Genomic DNA, 18,373 nt, shown 5'->3' with positions numbered 1-18,373 from the left:
TTCCAATCCCCTGTGTGTCTCTACCAAAGGCCATATAAGGCAATTATAAGTGAGACACTATGACCCCACATCAATCGTGCCCAGAAGGACTCACCCATATCACTTGAATGAGTGAGTGCTACTGAGCTAAACTATTTAGTGTCAGGCGCCATATTGTCTAAAATCTCTCCTGGTGGGGCAGACTGGCAGTGCCCCCAACCTCCCGTAACGGCGCTCACCTAAGGGATGGCAGCCATACACCCCGTCCTTCAGGCCGCATTTCTCTTGATCCCGGCAGGTGTGGTTCACGCATCGGATGATGCCCAGGCCCTGGCAGGTGCACTTCTCCCCGCACCCGGTCTCGTACCACACATCCCCCACCTAATGGATTAAGCACAAGAAAGGCATAACTCACACAGACAACATCAATGCAGCAATGGAGCAGCACAGTGGACCCACCGCAGGCAGTGGGAATGATGGTGGGGATTGTGCGGCGCAGCTAAGCACATGCTGGTCATGCGCACCGGTGAAACACAGGTGCACCTGTAGCCTCTCCGTTATGGATCTGCCACGATTCTTCTAACGTCTTCCACGATGGCTTGTGAGGTAGTGAGGTGGTACACTGTGAAGTAGGTGCGGGGCACTAGAATTGTTACATCACTGCGCTTGATCTTAGGCCTCGATGAAACGCCCTGCGACTGGCGATGGGGGTGCAATAAGAAAGTGCCCTTCTTCCTCCACAGGGCATGCGGCTGAGACTTGTACACCTGAGCGCCGGGGTGCAGATTTATGCAGTATGTAGATATTGACGAAATGAAAGGATTCAAACTAACTTATTGGTGCTATATTTATTGCAAGACGTCAGCCTGAACTTCTCGCAATAAATATAGAAATATAGAAATCCTTGAATTGCATCAATAGATACATAGTATCGTAGACTCTCCTTCTATGATGTATGCATTTACCATACTCTGACCATCCAGTCCTAACATTGTACCTTTAGCGCTGCGATACCTCTGGGTCAGGGCGCTACCAACAAATACAATAAATAAATAAAATAGTGATGTGGTGAACTTACTGTAGATCAATAACAAGGATGTGACGGCGCTAGGACTGAAAAGGGCAATCCTTGCCAGTGTGTGTAAGGACAGCATGTTTGGTCCTCTGAGGGCATACCCACTAACAGCGCATTGAGGCTATAATAATGGTAAAAGGCGCTGTATAAAAGACAAGTACAATACAATACAATATGGTTTGGCCACCAGGGGATGGCCATCTTTCTCGGCTCACCCAATCACCTCCTCTCCTGGCATGTCCAAGCCTCGCCCCCTCGTTTCTTGCACCTCACCTTCTCTTCCCCTACCTCCTGGAATGCGTACTCATTTCCCTGCAGGATGTCTTCTGTACCCACCCTCCTGGTGGCATTCCAAGTCGCTTACCCTCCCTCCTTGCATACCCTCACTGCCTGTCCGATATTCTCCTTCAATCGTTGCATGCCCAACCTGCCTGGCACCCACGCTATCATTCTGCCCAACCCTCCAGGCCCAACGCTCTGCATTCCCAGCCAGGCATGCCACAACACACAACAAGCACTAGAGCATCCCAGTGTGGCGCCTCTGGCGCTGGCGGCAGGGTCCACTTCTGACAGTTCATGGCGAGCTGGCGCCCTGACATGACTGCCAGTTCCCTCCAGCTGTCAGCTCCCAGGACCTGATTCTGAGCTGCATGCAAAGTTAGAAAAGTGTCCTACCCTAGACGAATGTCACTTTTCTAGATAGCACCCCATTCATTTTAAATCAAAAAGTGACGGTTTATATTCTAATCCGCCACTTTCAGCCAACGTGTGAGTGCCGTGCTTTACTGCGTGGCAACTTCCTTTCCAACTGCCTTATATGCATGTAAGTGGCTGCATTTACTCCCCTTTAGCGCTGCTATAAAGGTTTCCTAAAGGCCGGCACATGGGAGGTGTCGCTAGGGCAAAAAAAGAGCGGGTCTCATCCCGAATCGGATATTATCTGTTAAGAGACAGAGCTTTACTGTTTGTATGGCTTGAGAATACATTCAGAAATTGGCCAGCAGATGGCGACATAAGCCGTGTGAAGCAGATGCCTTTCCGCGCTCCGTGCTAATACACTCACATGCGATGAATGAATTCTCCTGCACCAACCAGGCACAGTACAATATAGGGAACGCCCAGTGAATCATTCATGTACTGGATGGTATTGTGGCACCCTGTCCTAACAACCACGTGTCCTTTTTATGCGGGCGCCACATTAATACTTGACCGAATCGTTGCACAGTGGGCGATAGTCTTGCTAATGTAGAAAGGTGCCTTGGAAGTCTGCATTTGGGCTAGAGGCGCTTTGCTCGCGGTATCGCTGCGGCGCCTCTTCTGCACGCATTTTACATGTGTGTTTCATGCCTGCTACGCATCATCCCTCCTCCGCTCCTCCCATCACCCACAGAGGGAAGGTGGTGGGATTTGGGGGCTGGGCGGGGGGGGGGGAGGGGCATGTCGTGTTTCTACGCGGGATCTAGGGCACGACCTCAGAATCGGAAAACGTGATCAATCCCGGGCCGAGAGCCGAGGATCACCTCCCGCCAAATCTTTTCACCTTCATTCTGAGGGTCAGGGGGATAACGGAGGGGAGTCCTGGCAGCTGCTGCCCAGGAAATTCCTGGAAGCAGGAGCAGCGCTGCAGGTGTCCCGAGCGCGGAGCACATCACCTGGTGCCATTAAAGGTGCATTCTTCGATAATGAACACATGTGACAAACTACTCAAGAAACATGGTTATACCGAAGTTTGAGCTACACTAACAATTATGTTTAAAATGTCTGTTTCTTTTTCATTTAATACTATACTGCCATCTTGTGGCCTCAGTGAGAAATAGTTTTGGGGAGAATATAGCTCACTTCTTTGTTGATTAGCAGGCAACGGAGGTTGCTATATTCCATAACGACACTTCTAGGGTGTCTTACTTTAGGACTTATTTTTAAGGTGCAGATGTGGGACTAGACGAGCAGAATGAACATGGCCAGATTAGGGGCAGGCTAAATTTAGAGGTATGTGTCAGGACCAGTTTTTCATTCAGGGAAATCAAACAAGAAGCAAAGAACAACCCACACTTGAAGAATTCATCTGTGCCTTAAGTGTGACTAGCGACTATCTAGTTACAGCAGATAGTACCAACTTTGCTCATGAAATGCAGGGGGCAGCCGAAACACGTGTCTGGGGATGCTGTTGGTACTCTTGTTCATTAGAGAATTGCCTAGCATTTCGGTGCTGGACTGCCCCAGGGCAGGACAAAGACTGATATGTTTGGGATATTTCTTCTCTGTGAAAGATAGTGAGCTAAAGACTCTGGGTAAGTCTCTCGCAACCAGGACTAATGTCTGGCAGAGGTACTCCCAGGACCCCCTTGTTAATTTGCATATTCAAGTAACTTTGGGTCTCACTCTAAGTTACTAGGGGAATCCAGACGTGGACCCCTTGCTCACTATTCTTAGAGAGGCACATCTCTTCCCTACTGATGAGGTCCAACCAGACCGAAACACGTGTCTGGGGATGCTGTTGGTACTCTTGTTCAGAGGAGAATTGCCTAGCATTTCAGTGCTGGACTGCCCCAGGGCAGGACAAAGACTAATATGTTTGGGATATTTCTTCTCAGTGAAAGATAGTGAGCTAAAGTATCTGGGTAAGGCTCTGGAAACCAGGACACCCTGGTACAGGTACAGCATGTGCAAGGCATACATGGGTACAAGTATAGCATAAGCAGGACCAATGCAAGCTTCCCTCACACCCTGGTACACACCCTGGTACAGGTAAAGCATGTGCAAGGCCTACATGGGTCTATGCATAGCACACGCAGGACCAATGCAAGCTTCCCTCACACCCTGGTACAGATACAGCATGTGCAAGGCCTACATGGGTCCATGTATAGCACACACAGGACCAATGCAAGCTTCCCTCACACCCTGGTACAGGTAAAGCATGTGCAAGGCATACATGGGTACATATATAGCACAAGCAGGACCAATACAAGCTTCCCTCACACCCTGGTACAGGTACAGCATGTGCAAGGCATACATGGGTACAGGTATAGCACACACAGGACCAATGCAAGCTTCCCTCACACCCTGGTACAGGTAAAGCATGTGCAAGGCATACATGGGTATATGTATAGCACAAGCAGGACCAATGCAAACTTCCCTCACACTCTGGTACACACCCTGGTACAGGTAAAGCATGTGCAAGGCATACATGGGTACATGTAAACCACAAGCAGGACCAATGCAAGCTTCCCTCACACACTGGTACAGGTACAGCATGTGCAAGGAATGCATGGGTACAGGTATAGCACACACATGACCAATGCAAGCTTCCCTCACACCCTGGTACAGGTACAGCATGTGCAAGGCATACATGGGTACAGGTATAGCACACACAGGACCAATGCAAGCTTCCCTCTCACCCTGGTACAGGTACAGCATATGCAAGGCATACATGGGTACAGGCATAGCACACACAGGACCAATGCAAGCTTCCCTCACACCCTGGTATAGGTGCAGCATGGGCAAGGCATACATGGGTACAAGTATAGCATAAGCAGGGCCAATGCAAGCTTCCCTCACACCCTGGTACACACCCTGGTACAGGTACAGAACGTGCAAGGCATACATGGGTACAGGTATAGCACACGCAGGACCAATGCAAGCTTCCCTCACACCCTGGTACAGGTACAGCATGTGCAAGGCATACATGGGTACAGGCATAGCACACACAGGACCAATGCACGCTTCCCTCACACCCTGGTACAGGTAAAGCATGGGCAAGGCATACATGGGTCCATGTATAGCATAAGCAGGGCCATTGCAAGCTTTCCTCACACCCTGGTATAGGTGCAGCACGGGCAAGGCATACATGGGTACAAGTATAGCATAAGCAGGGCCAATGCAAGCTTCCCTCACACCCTGGTACACACCCTGGTACAGGTACAACATGTGCAAGGCATACATGGGTACAAGTATAGCATAAGCAGGGCCAATGCAAGCTTCCCTCACACCCTGGTACAGGTACAGCATGTGCAAGGCATACATGGGTACAGGTATAGCACACACAGGACCAATGCACGCTTCCCTCACACCCTGGTACAGGTACAGCATGTGCAAGGCATACAAGGGTACAAGTATAGCATAAGCAGGGCCAATGCAAGCTTCCCTCACACCCTGGTACAGGTACAGCATGTGCAAGGCATACATGGGTACAGGTATAGCACACACAGGACCAATGCACGCTTCCCACACACCCTGATACACACCCTGGTACAGGTACAGCATGTGCAAGGCATACATGGGTACAGGTATAGCACACACAGGACCAATGCAAGCTTCCCTCACACCCTGATACACACCCTGGTACAGGTACAGCATGTGCAAGGCATACATGGGTCTATGCATAGCACACGCAGGATCAATGCACGCTTCCCTCACACCCTGGTACACACCCTGGTACAGGTACAGCATGTGCAAGGCATACATGGGTCTATGCATAGCACACGCAGGACCAATGCAAGCTTCCCTCACACCCTGGTACAGGTACAGCATGTGCAAGGCATACATGGGTACAGGTATAGCACACACAGGACCAATGCACGCTTCCCTCACACCCTGGTACAGGTACAGCATGTGCAAGGCATACATGGGTCCATGTATAGCATAAGCAGGGCCAATGCAAGCTCCCCTCACACCCTGGTACACACCCTGGTACAGGTACAGCATGTGCAAAGCATACATGGGGACAAGTATAGCATAAGCAGGGCCAATGCAAGCTTCCCTCACACCCTGGTACACACCCCTGTACAGGTACAGCATGTGCAAGGCATACATGGGTACAAGTATAGCATAAGCAGGGCCAATGCAAGCTTCCCTCACACCCTGGTACAGGTACAGCATGTGCAAGGCATACATTGGTCCATGTATAGCATAAGCAGGGCCAATGCAAGCTTCCCTCACACCCTGGTACACACCCTGGTGCAGGTACAGCATGTGCAAAGCATACATGGGGACAAGTATAGCATAAGCAGGGCCAATGCAAGCTTCCCTCACACCCTGGTACACACCCTTGTACAGGTACAGCATGTGCAAGGCATACATGGGTACAAGTATAGCATAAGCAGGGCCAATGCAAGCTTCCCTCACACCCTGGTACAGGTACAGCATGTGCAAGGCCTACATGGGTCTATGCATAGCACACACAGGGCCAATGCACGCTTCCCTCACACCCTGGTACACACCCTGGTACAGGTACAGAACGTGCAAGGCATACATGGGTACAAGTATAACACAAGCAGGACCAATGCAAGCTTCCCTCACACCCTGGTACAGGTACAGCATGTGCAAGGAATGCATGGGTACAGGTATAGCACACACAGGACCAATGCAAGCTTCCCTCACACCCTGGTACAGGTACAGCATGTGCAAGGCATACATGGTTCCATGCATATCACAAGCAGGACCATTGCATGCTTCCCTCAAACCCTGGTACACACCCTGGTACAGGTACAGCATGTGCAAGGCATACATGGGTCTATGCATAGCACACACAGGGCCAATGCACGCATCCCTCACACCCTGGTACACACCCTGGTACAGGTACAGCATGTGCAAGGCATACATGGGTCTATGCATAGCACACGCAGGGCCAATGCACGCATCCCTCACACCCTGGTACACACCCTGGTACAGGTACAGCATGTGCAAGGCATACATGGGTCTATGCATAGCACACGCAGGGCCAATGCACGCATCCCTCACACCCTGGTACACACCCTGGTACAGGTACAGCATGTGCAAGGCATACATGGGTCTATGCATAGCACACGCAGGACCAATGCACGCTTCCCTCACACCCTGGTACACACCCTGGTACAGGTACAGCATGTGCAAGGCATACATGGTTCCATGCATATCACAAGCAGGACCAATGCATGCTTCCCTCAAACCCTGGTACACACCCTGGTACAGGTACAGCATGTGCAAGGCATACATGGGTCTATGCATAGCACACGCAGGACCAATGCACGCTTTCCTCACACCCTGGTACACACTCTGGTACTGATACAGCATGGGCAAGGTTCCCTTATAAATGGTTACAGGTACAGCTTTGTCATGCCATTGCAAACACGCTTATAAATTAGTGCATGTACACCCTGGCGAGCACAAGGCCAAGCTCCCCTCAGAGACACAACCTGCAGAATAAGTAGAGGATCATTTCCAAACAGTTGTGCGCCATGCTTCAAGCAGCCAGACACACACCATGCACACACAGCTCTCTGCTTTCAGGTGTCGCTGTCCCCTCCAACCCCCCCCCCCCCCCACTCAGCAGCTCTTCCCAGAAGCTGGCGGGGGAGAGAGGAGTTGTACAAACATGCCAGCTTTCTGCACTCTGCCTCAGCAATATCTTCCTGCCAGAAGTGGAAAGGTGAGGTGAGGAAAATGGGGTGGTGTGTGTAGACGTTGGTAGAGACAGATAGACACACACACACACACACACACACGCACACACACAAACACGTCTTACTAACCTGCTCACTTGATAGCAGCAGCTGTGGCCATTGTGAAACGCATGAAGCTGGCAATGCCCAGTATGCCCCTTATGCCAAGTCCTGGCTGTCCTAGTAGAGGGTGGGCTGGGGTGGAATTCCTGAGATCGTAATACAGCGTGACGTGGCAGGAGCATATGTGGCCTTTTGGAGTACGTGGCTGGAGCATAAGTGGCCTTTTGGTGTACTTGGCTGGAGCATAAGTGGCCTTTTGGAGTAAGTGGCTGGAGCATAAGTGGCCTTTTGGAGTACATGGCTGGAGCATAAGTGGCCTTTTGGTGTACTTGGCTGGAGCATAAGTGGCCTTTTGGAGTAAGTGGCTGGAGCATAAGTGGCCTTTTGGAGTACATGGCTGGAGCATAAGTGGCCTTTTGGAGTACGTAGCTGGAGCATAAATGGCCTTTTGGAGTACGTGGCTGGAGCATAAGTGGCCTTTTGGAGTAATTGGCTGGAGCATAAGTGGCCTTTTGGAGTACGTGGTTGGAGCATAAGTGGCCTTTTGGAGTAGATAGCTGGAGCATAAGTGGCCTTTTGGAGTACGTGGTTGGAGCATAAGTGGCCTTTTGGAGTAGATAGCTGGAGCATAAGTGGCCTTATGGAGTACCTGGCTGGAGGATAAGTGGCCTTTTGGAGTACCTGGCTGGAGCATAAGTGGCCTTTTGGAGTACCTGGCTGGAGCATACGTGGCATTTTGGAGTACGTGGCTGGAGCATAAGTGCCCTTTTGGAGTACGTGGCTGGAGCATAAGTGGCCTTTTGGAGTACGTGGCTGGAGCATAAGTGGCCTTTTGGAGTACTTGGCTGGAGCATAAGTGGCCTTTTGGAGTACTTGGCTGGAGCATAAGTGGCCTTTTGGAGTTTGTGGCTGGAACATAAGTGGCCTTTTGGAGTAGATGGCTGGAGCATAAATGGCCTTTTGGAGTACGTGGCTGGAGCATAAGTGGCCTTTTGGAGTATGTGGCTGGAGCATAAGTGGCCTTTTGGAGTACCTGGCTGGAGGATAAGTGGCCTTTTGGAGTACCTTGCTGGAGCATAAGTGGCCTTTTGGAGTACGTGGTTTGAGCATAAGTGGCCTTTTGGAGTACCTGGCTGGAGCATACGTGGCATTTTGGAGTACGTGCTTCGAGCATAAGTGCCCTTTTGGAGTACCTGGCTGGAGCATAAGTGGCCTTTTAGAGTGCAAGTGCACTTCAGGAAAAACGCCATCATTGTCCTCTGTATTCGTTGCCAGCCCTGTTTTTAAGGGACCCCATTTTCGTTGGTTAATCTTTTTCTAGCATGAACTGACCAGTACTCTGCACTGACCCTCAAAAATGTTTCAGTGGTGCAATGCTTTCCGCTATGAGCTCAATGTGACATCAGTCAACCCACATTCATCTTTGAAGGGTTGAGCACTTTGCATTTACAGCCAAGAGGCATTTTTTCTCAGACAGCATGTTTATCTCGCTTTTCTAACCTGCCTGATATAACCATACACTGGCATACACAGGCAAGCCTTGGCCACTGTGGTTCAGTATTGCTTGGGGGCATACACTGGCATACACAGGCAAGCCTTGGCCACTGTGGTTCAGTATTGCTTGGGGGCATACACTGGCATACACAGGCAAGCCTTGGCCACTGTGGTTCAGTATTGCTTGGGGCATACACTGGCATACACAGGCAAGCCTTGGCCACTGTGGTTCAGTGTTGCTTGGGGGCATACACTGGCATACACAGGCAAGCCTTGGCCACTGTGGTTCAGTATTGCTTGGGGGCATACACTGGCATACACAGGCAAGCCTTGGCCACTGTGGTTCAGTATTGCTTGGGGGCATACACTGGCATACACAGGCAAGCCTTGGCCACTGTGGTTCAGTATTGCTTGGGGGCATACACTGGCATACACAGGCAAGCCTTGGCCACTGTGGTTCAGTATTGCTTGGGGGCATACACTGGCATACACAGGCAAGCCTTGGCCACTGTGGTTCAGTATTGCTTGGGGGCATACACTGGCATACACAGGCAAGCCTTGGCCACTGTGGTTCAGTATTGCTTGGGGGCATACCCGATACAATTGCAAGCACTGGGCACTGCTTGTTTACTAACTTTCCAATTAATGTGTGATAATGCTTGCAGCTATGAATTCCCCAACATACAAAGTAAGGCAACTTGCAAGTAGTGCGTATGCCCAGAATGAGGTGCATTTATTTAGGCCGTAGTTTTAATGTTGCAGGGAGGGGCGGATAGCTCAGGGGCAACGCGCTCGCCTTGGAAGCAAGACGACACAGAGCAACACAGGTTCGATCCCGGGTCCGCGCTTAGAAACCTCTGGGTATTAAGCGCATTATAAATAACCAATTACAATGGATAAATATACCAGAGCTCTACAGCAAATGAAATCAATCAGGGGGGAGACTCTCCCGAAGAAAAAAAAAAGAAACTATTCCCCCCCCCCCCGGATAAACCCTGGGGTGCAAATGGCTTTCACCTCTGTAGTGGAGGGTGGACATAACGGCCCACCTCTCTGAGGCGACATGGCCTTTAACGGCCCATAGCCATCTCTGAGGCCATCGCTTCGCTCGGGCCTACATGGACTCAGTATGGCGGGCCTTTAAAGGCCATGTCCGTCCTCCACTGACGGGGGAAAGCCATATTCAAATCGGTTACATGTCTTTATATCGAAAGTCATTTATAACGAATACCTATATATCGAATCTTTCATCCTGAAAACATTCAGAGTGAATGCATTTTTTGGGGGGTTTCCCTCCCCCATACCTAGTTTCTCAACGCTAAAAACCCATCCCGACCTTTTCCCCAAAAAATGTAACCCTCTACCCCACCCTTAATACATTCACTACAAAGGTTTTCAAGATAAAAGATTCGACGTATGGGCATTCAATATATAGGCTTCAATATAAACACTGTATACCATTCAAATCCTTGTTGCTGAACTTGCATGAGACGTCTACTCCCACCCGATCTCCCTCCTGCTCCTGCCCGTGGTGTGCCCGGCTTCGGCTGGCTATTGCTCGGCCTCTAGAAGCTTCCGGTGGGCTGTACCATTACTATGATCTGCCCGGGGTGAGTGACTCGATTCTGACCACCTGTGAAGTGCAGCCCTGGAACAGATGGCAGTAGGAAATAGTACTTCTTCCTCTGCCAGGTTAGTAACTCCCAGACGTCTGAGAGCTGTGGTTCGCTGGAAGGCGTCATGCAGCCACCTTAGCTCGGATTGGTTAACTTCCCTTTTATGATTCATGCAAAGAGGGGGGAACCCCAGCTGTGTGGTGCCCCGTGCTTTGCAGTAGCCTACGCCATCACCTCGTTTTCCTAGTGCTTGTACAGGTATGATATGATATGATGGTCTATTTATATAGCACCTATACACAATGTGTTTTAAAGCGCTGCAAGGCAAGGGAAGGAACAAGGGAAAATACAATGACATTCTTACAGGCCATGAAAAGTAAGGATGTGAAATTAACTATTGTACTCGGCCTGACGACATTCCAGATAGTGCAAGAGCTAAGACATAGATAAGGAAGGGAGGGGGAGAGTGGGAAGGAAATGGAAAGAGACAGGCGACTACTGTACTAGGCCTGACGACATTTCTGGTAGAGCCGGAGAAAAACAAAAGGTGAGGGAGAGGGGTGCAGAAAGGAAGGGGAGGAACAAAACAAGCGACTACCGTACTAGGCCTGACGACATTTCTGGTAGAACCGGAGGAAAACAAAAGGTGAGGGAGAGGGGTGCTGAAAGGGAGGGGGGGAACAAAACAAGCGACTATCGTACTAAGCCTGATGACATTTCAGATAGTATTGCATATGTCTCAGGGCACGGCTTATGCCCCAAATAAATTGCCCCAATAAAAGGAACCATTAAGTCTTACCTTGTGTCTGCTCTACCCTTGTGGTTCCCGTCTTCAGCCGGACACCCTTCCCTCTCCCCAACAAAAATCCTGAATGGCTAAGGTTTAAGGGTTTATGTAATTTCAACAGTTACTTACCATGTGGTAATCACCCACTGAGTCCACACAGCCGCACTGGGTGCTTGGCACGCATGATCCGCCACTCAAGACGAAGCCAGGGAGGCACTCGCAACCCTCCACGCAGCGGCTGGGGCAAGTGACGGGCGCAAATAGGTCGTTGCAGGTGGGAGGGCAGGAGCTGGCACAGAGGCTGTAGTTGCTGTTCGCAGGGCAGTCCAATGCTGGGGGAGGAAGGGGAAACGAGAGAAGAGTACAATATATTTATTTATTTTGCATTTTTAAAGCGCTCACAAAGCCCGCAGGCATCGAGGTGCTGTTACAGGAATAGCTTTCTTTTGCGTAATTTTTTTTTGTTGTCTTAGTTGCATATTTATAACGCGCTTAAAAACCCAGAGGTTTCTAAGCGCGGACCCGGGGATCGAACCTGTGTTGCTTCGTATCGTCTTGCTTCCAAGGCGCGCACGTTGCAGTTAAGCTATCCTCCCGGGACTAGGAACTGTGTTTCATGTAGAGGAAGCCATGGAGCAATTCGGAGTAAGCTGGAGAACGGATGGATGGGAGAGAGGAACAGTGGACGGAAGGTACTGGCGTCTGCAACCTTTGGCTCTCCAGATGTTCTGGACTACAACTCCCATTAGGGATCATGGGAGTCATAGTACAGAACGTAAGAAGACCCAGTGGTTGCTAATCCTTGGCTACAGGAACAGTGGATATGTAGGAAAGATATAGGAAGGGTGTTTGTGGTGCTGTTGAGAAGGGGAATCGTATAAATGGGGCGAATGGGTGAGCGGTAAACTGAAAAAGTAACACTTTGGGCTAGTTCTGACCAGGATTTAGCATATGGCAATCTGGCATCTTTGGCTCCAATCAACCTGGCTCCCTGTAGTCACTAAGGCCTGCAGGCCTTCCAGGACTCAATGGTTTCAGTGGCTTCATCCAAGGCAGGTAGTCATTGGGATCGCTCGCTCGATGAATCCAATGATTGAAATTGAATTTACTATGCGACCCTCCCCTAGTTCTCCGATGTGTATATAGGCACACATTTTTGACGTACACAAATATAGGCCATGAAGTGTGTGGTGACCAGGATCTGGTCCTCTCCTGCGTTGACTACTGCACCAGTTTGCACTTCAGTCAACCAAAAGGCTTGACACACGGAGAGCAAATGATCCAAAACAAGACTGCCAGGCTCATCCCGGGCTTCAAACCCATAGACCATATTCCACCACCTCCCGTTCCTCGCATTGGATGGCTGCGGAGAGGCGAATTTCCTTTAAAACCTTGTGCATCCTTCATTGTGCATACAGGGGAAGATGCCCAGGCGGCATCTTACAAAGAATCCCCACGTCACGCACTCCTACGGCCCTACATCTTCTGACGCTAACTGGCTCACGCTAAGAAGAAGCATTATTGCGGCTGGCTGCTGAAATTGCAGAAACCTCCTTCTGGACCGACCTTCTCATCACTCCAGAAACGGCTGAAGACATTCCATGGCAAGCTTGCCTTTGACTCTTGATGTACATGAACACGTGGTCATGTTAACTGTTCTGGATCATGTGTATTGCTGTACCTCTTGCACTTAGCTGCACTTACTGTTGTTGCGATGCACTTCCCTCCGTGGCACTAACTGTTCCTGAACGTTCCAAGGCATTGAAGGACCAGGCTAATTTATCCCATCACTTTGCCCTATACTCTTTTTCCTCTTTCCTCTTAGTGTTTTCGTGGCTTGTTCCTTACAAATCGGCAAAGAAATAAACTGATAAATGAATAGTACAAGGGTTGTCAGCCAGGAACTTGATCCTGGTGTACAGAATCTGCATCATTGTGAGAAACGGCCCAGGAATCAGAGTCGGCGTTGGCTTATGCACCAGGAATAAGAACAACCGAGGGAACATCAGCTATGAATCAGAGCTGGCATGTAGACAATTAACTTTTCATCAGTGCGAGACACAGGGTAGGAATCAGACACCTGTGAAGATATGTTCACGACTCTTTATCAGTGTGAGAAATGGTCCATGAATCAGAGACACACAGGTGTATGCCTACGTGCCAGAAATCAGAGCCAGTGAGAGCGACATCGGCTTGGAATCAGAGTTTGCATGTAGAGTATGAATGTTGCATGTACAGAATTAACTTTCCATCAGTGGGAGACACAGGGTAGAAATCAGAGACGCTTCTGAAGATATGTCGAGGAATCAGAACTACTGTGAGGGATATCAGGGAGTCCATCACTCTGTATCAGTGTGAGAAATGTTCCAAGAAATCAGAGTCGGCGTAGGTATATGTGCCTGGAATAAGAACACGTGAGAGCACATCAGCTAGGAATCAGAGCTAGAATGTAGAGAATGAACTTTCCATCAGTGGGCGACACAGGCTGGGAATCAGAGACACTTGTGAAGAAATGTCAGGACTACAGTGAGGGATATTGACTAGGAATCAGAGCCAGGTGTGGAGTATACACCGTGCATCAGTGTTTGGAATGGCTTAGGAATTAGAGGCAAGTGTGAGGACAGCGCCCAGGCATTGGAGACATTGAGCAGGGATATCAGTGTAGATGGCTTCTGTGGGCAGTGGGTTCACAAGATTTGATCTTAGACTTTGAATGGGGCACTTACGGCAGAAGGTGGGGGTTCTCCAGCTGTGGACGACAACCCCGGCGGACAGGCAGGCGTCGGTGTAGGCCTGCAGCTGATCACACAGCACCTGCTGCAACCCATCGAAGCGGCACATATCGTAGATGCAGTTGTTGAAGTAGGGCATTGGGCTCACAATCTTGATGCAGTCTCTGTGGGGTAGGAGGGGGAGGGCAAAAAGTCCAGGGTTACTGATAGAAACAACACCCCATTGTCGAAGAAGATAAACAGGAAAAGGAAGTAATAGAACAAGAAGTAGAAGTACAAAAAGAAGAACAAGAAAAAGAAGTAGAAGAACAAGAAGAAGTACACAAAGAAAAACAAGAAAAAGAAGTTATGGAGGAACAAGAACAAACAGCATGAGAACCCTAACATGGACCCAGAAAGGGCCTTGAGCACTTCTTGTGTGTGGAGCTAGGAAGTGCATGGAGGTTGCAGACAGCATGAGCACCTCTGTGTATGGGTGTGGAGTTATAGACAGGGTGAGCACCCCCTGTGGGTGGAGCTAGGAAGTGCATGGGGGTTGCAGACAGCATGAGCACCTCTGTGTATGGGTGTGGAGTTATAGACAGGGTGAGCACCCCCTGTGGGTGGAGCTAGGAAGTGCATGGGGGTTGCAGACAGCATGAGCACCTCTGTGTATGGGTGTGGAGTTATAGACAGGGTGAGCACCCCCTGTGGGTCTAGGATCTGTGCCTTACACTGGGTGTGTGATCACAGGGCATGGCCAAATTAGACTGCACACGGGCCTGCGATGGCTCTAGCTAGGATCTGTGCCTTACACTGGGTGTATGGTCACAGGGCATGGCCATATTAGACTGCACACAGGCCTGCGATGGCTCTAGCTAGGATCGGTGCCTTACACTGGGTGTGTGATCACAGGGCATGGCCATACTAGACTGCGCACGGGTCTGCGATGGCTCTAGCTAGGATCTCTGCCTTACACTGGGTGTATGGTCACAGGGCATGGCCAAATTAGACTGCACACGGGCCTGCGATGGCTCTAGCTAGGATCTGTGCCTTACACTGGGTGTGTGATCACAGGGCATGGCCATATTAGACTGCACACGGGCCTGCGATGGCTCTAGCTAGGATCTGTGCCTTACACTGGGTGTGTGATCACAGGGCATGGCCATACTAGACTGCGCACAGGTCTGCGATGGCTCTAGCTAGGATCTGTGCCTTACACTGGGTGTATGGTCACAGGGCATGGCCAAATTAGACTGCACACAGGCCTGCGATGGCTCTAGCTAGGATCTCTGCCTTACACTGGGTTTATGATCACAGGGCATGGCCAAATTAGACTGCACACAGGCCTGTGACGGCTCTAACTAGGATCTGTGCCTTACATTGGGTGTATGATCACAGGACATGGCCTTGTTCGACTGCACACAGGCCTGTGATGGCTCTAGCTAGGATCTGTGCCTTATACTGGGTATATGCTCACAGGGCATGGCCTTATTAGACTTTCTCACAGGCCTGTGATGGCTCTTGCTAGGCTCTGTGCCTTACACTGGGTGTATGATCACAGGACATGGCCTTGTTAGACTTCACACAGGCCTGTGATGGCTCTAGCTAGGATCTGTGCCTTACACTGGGTATATGCTCACAGGGCATGTCCTTGTTAGGCGGCACGCACCCCTGCAATGGTTCTAGCTAGGATCGCTGGCTTACACTGTGTGTATGATCAGAGGGCATGGCCTTGGTAGGCTGCACGCAGGCCTGTGATGGCTCTAGCTAGGGTCTGTGCCTTACACTGGGTATATGCTCACAGGGCATGTCCTTGTTAGGCGGCACGCACCCCTGCAATAGCTCTAGCTAGGATCGCTGGCTTACACTGTGTGTATGATCAGAGGGCATGGCCTTGGTAGGCTGCATGCAGGCCTGTGATGGCTCTAGCTAGGGTCTGTGCCTTACACTGGGTGTATGATCACATGGCATGGCCATATTAGACTGCACAAAGGCCTATGATGGCTCTAGCTAGGATCTGTGCTTTACACTGGGTATATGCGCACAGGGTATGGCCATGTTAGGCTGCACGCAGGCCTGTGATGGCTGCAACCAGGCTACACGGAGGTCCATTTATTTATATATGTGCTTCTTGGGGATGAGGACTCGTCTTCCGTTCCAATGGATAGAATGGGGGGTAAAGGACCGGCAGCCCGAGTTATCGACCCAAGTCGTTACCCTCAATTACCCCATGTTCCAGCCCCTGGAAAGGGGGATTAACGCCATTAGCCCCCCAGGTACCAAAGCTGTAACCCGAGGAGCTAAAAAAAAGTATTTTCCTTCATTCAATGGGACACTGCGCGTGTCCCCTTGAATGAAGGAAAATACTTTACTAAGATGGCCGCCATGCTTATAGAAGGCGGTGCAGCTCTTCTATGACCAGGGCGGCCGGAAAAGGGAAGATGCTGCTACAGCGGCGGCAAGTGTGGAGGGGGGTGGGAATTTTTATTCATAAATAACGTTTTGTGAGAGCGAGTGGAAAGATGGGTGCTGGCGGCGGGGTAGCAGCCTGCAGAGTCTGTGGAATGTGGGCTGAGATTATAGGTTTCAGCCCGTGATCCACAAAACCTGATTGAATGCGCCCCAGGTGCTAATGGAGATATGAGGCTGCTTCTAGACCTATGATCGCTGTTGCTTGGATTGAGGCCTCACATAATGGCAATATCTGTGCCCTTTCCTCTTATGCACATCCTCCATGTGTGTCGTTCCCCTGCTGCACTGTCACTCTTTATCTCTCTGCTCTCTCTCTATTTTATATTCTCTCCTTTGCCCCATAACCACTTTTTCGATTATTGAAAGTACATGTTATGTTAACCAAACTTAGAGAACGCACATCTTGGCGCTAGATAGCAAGGTAGGACGTTCTGACAAACGGCTAAAATGTATTTAAATAGAATCGATTCAGTAGCCGTCGGAACAGGAAGTGATCAGGGCGCATGTGCAGAGTATTGGCATTGCATGGCAGGCTGCAAAAAGTGATAGCCTTTGCCACAAGGGGCCCTAAGACATTTGCACATCTGCCATGGAACCACAGTTGACTCACTTGCACCTTATAACGTGACATCAATGGATGCTTTGTGTGTGTATGTGTGTGTGTGTGTTTGTATATGTGTGTGCGCGCGTGTGTGCGCACATGGTTGTGTGCACGCAATTGTGTGTGTGTCTGTGAACTTCCTAAGGCCAGTGGGTGAATGCCATTCCTAGTTTTGAGTGGTAGTGCATTTTTGGAGAATTTCCATGTTTTTTCACTGTCATAAGTAACTCATACTCAAGGGATTTACTGCATGTGACCATAGGAAGAACTACCCTAGGCAGATAGCGCATGTTATACACTGCATGCAATATGTTCCATGTCTCTAAATTAGTGTTTAACATACATAATATCATGCACTCTTAATATATTGCACTCTTCTCAGAATGAAGGCCTTTAGTTAGTTTCAACAATGCCATTAACTCGTTCCGTCTTTTCCTATACCCCGCTCACTCCCCCTCTCTGCCTTTGCTAACCCTACACAGCTCTAAAACAAAACATTGGGTGCTGGTAAGCTTAGCAACCTACTCTACACCCAGTCCGATAGTTGAAGGTGCACACACTCCCCCAATACATGACACATCATCTGGGCTAGAAGTAGCAAGGCGACGGATACCTGAAGACCCCCATGGGGTCCGATATGATGCCGCAGTTCTTTGAGTTGCTAACTTTATCCAGAAGATCCTTCTCACAAACTGGGTTGGGATCAATACCCATCTTGCACCTGAGAAGAAAAAAGCACATACAATGAGAGAGAAGTATGGAGGGGATGAGGAAGAGTGAGGGGAGAGTGGCTCGAGACAGGAAGGAATTTAGGACGAGTGGGTACGGAGGGAGGCCGCGGAGGAGGGAAGGTTTGGAGGGAGGTAGAGAGAAGAAAAATAGAGGAGGAGGTGGTAAATAATGAAAGAAGACAAGAAAGAGTGTTGAATGGAGAGAGGGCACTGGGAAGGGAAGGAAAAAGGGGAGAAGGGAGAAGAGGATGGCGAGTAATAGAGGATGACAAAGGAGAGGGACAAAGAGAAAAGGAAGAATGAAGAGGAAAGTAACAAATACAAGGTGCCAAAGGGAGTAAATGTGAAAGCAAAAGCAATGGGGAATGAAGAGAAGGTGGAAGAATGAAGAGTACAAAGAGGACAGAGGGCGAAAGAGGAAG

At 49.9% G+C, this 18,373-nt stretch overlaps 1 protein-coding gene across 1 annotated transcript in view; it reads right to left on the bottom strand.

Moving 5' to 3' along the window:
• The window catches only part of LOC138457973 (IgGFc-binding protein-like), a 344,303-nt gene that overhangs the window by 87,052 nt on the left and 238,878 nt on the right, over positions 1-18,373 (bottom strand). Inside the window, exons 73-76 of the mRNA XM_069607205.1 lie at positions 17,834-17,941; positions 14,160-14,329; positions 11,563-11,765; positions 219-360 (exon numbers count right to left, since the gene is read on the bottom strand). Of these exons, the coding sequence (XP_069463306.1) occupies positions 219-360; positions 11,563-11,765; positions 14,160-14,329; positions 17,834-17,941 (623 nt within the window). The remainder of the gene's footprint in view (positions 1-218; positions 361-11,562; positions 11,766-14,159; positions 14,330-17,833; positions 17,942-18,373) is intronic.

The sequence above is a fragment of the Ambystoma mexicanum genome, chromosome 1p, assembly GCF_040938575.1.
Source record: "Ambystoma mexicanum isolate Mex_15411 chromosome 1p, UKY_AmexF1_1, whole genome shotgun sequence".
Classification (NCBI taxonomy): domain Eukaryota; kingdom Metazoa; phylum Chordata; class Amphibia; order Caudata; family Ambystomatidae; genus Ambystoma; species Ambystoma mexicanum.
Note: the sequence above shows the minus strand (reverse complement) of the source record. Positions and strands in the feature narration are given on the sequence as shown.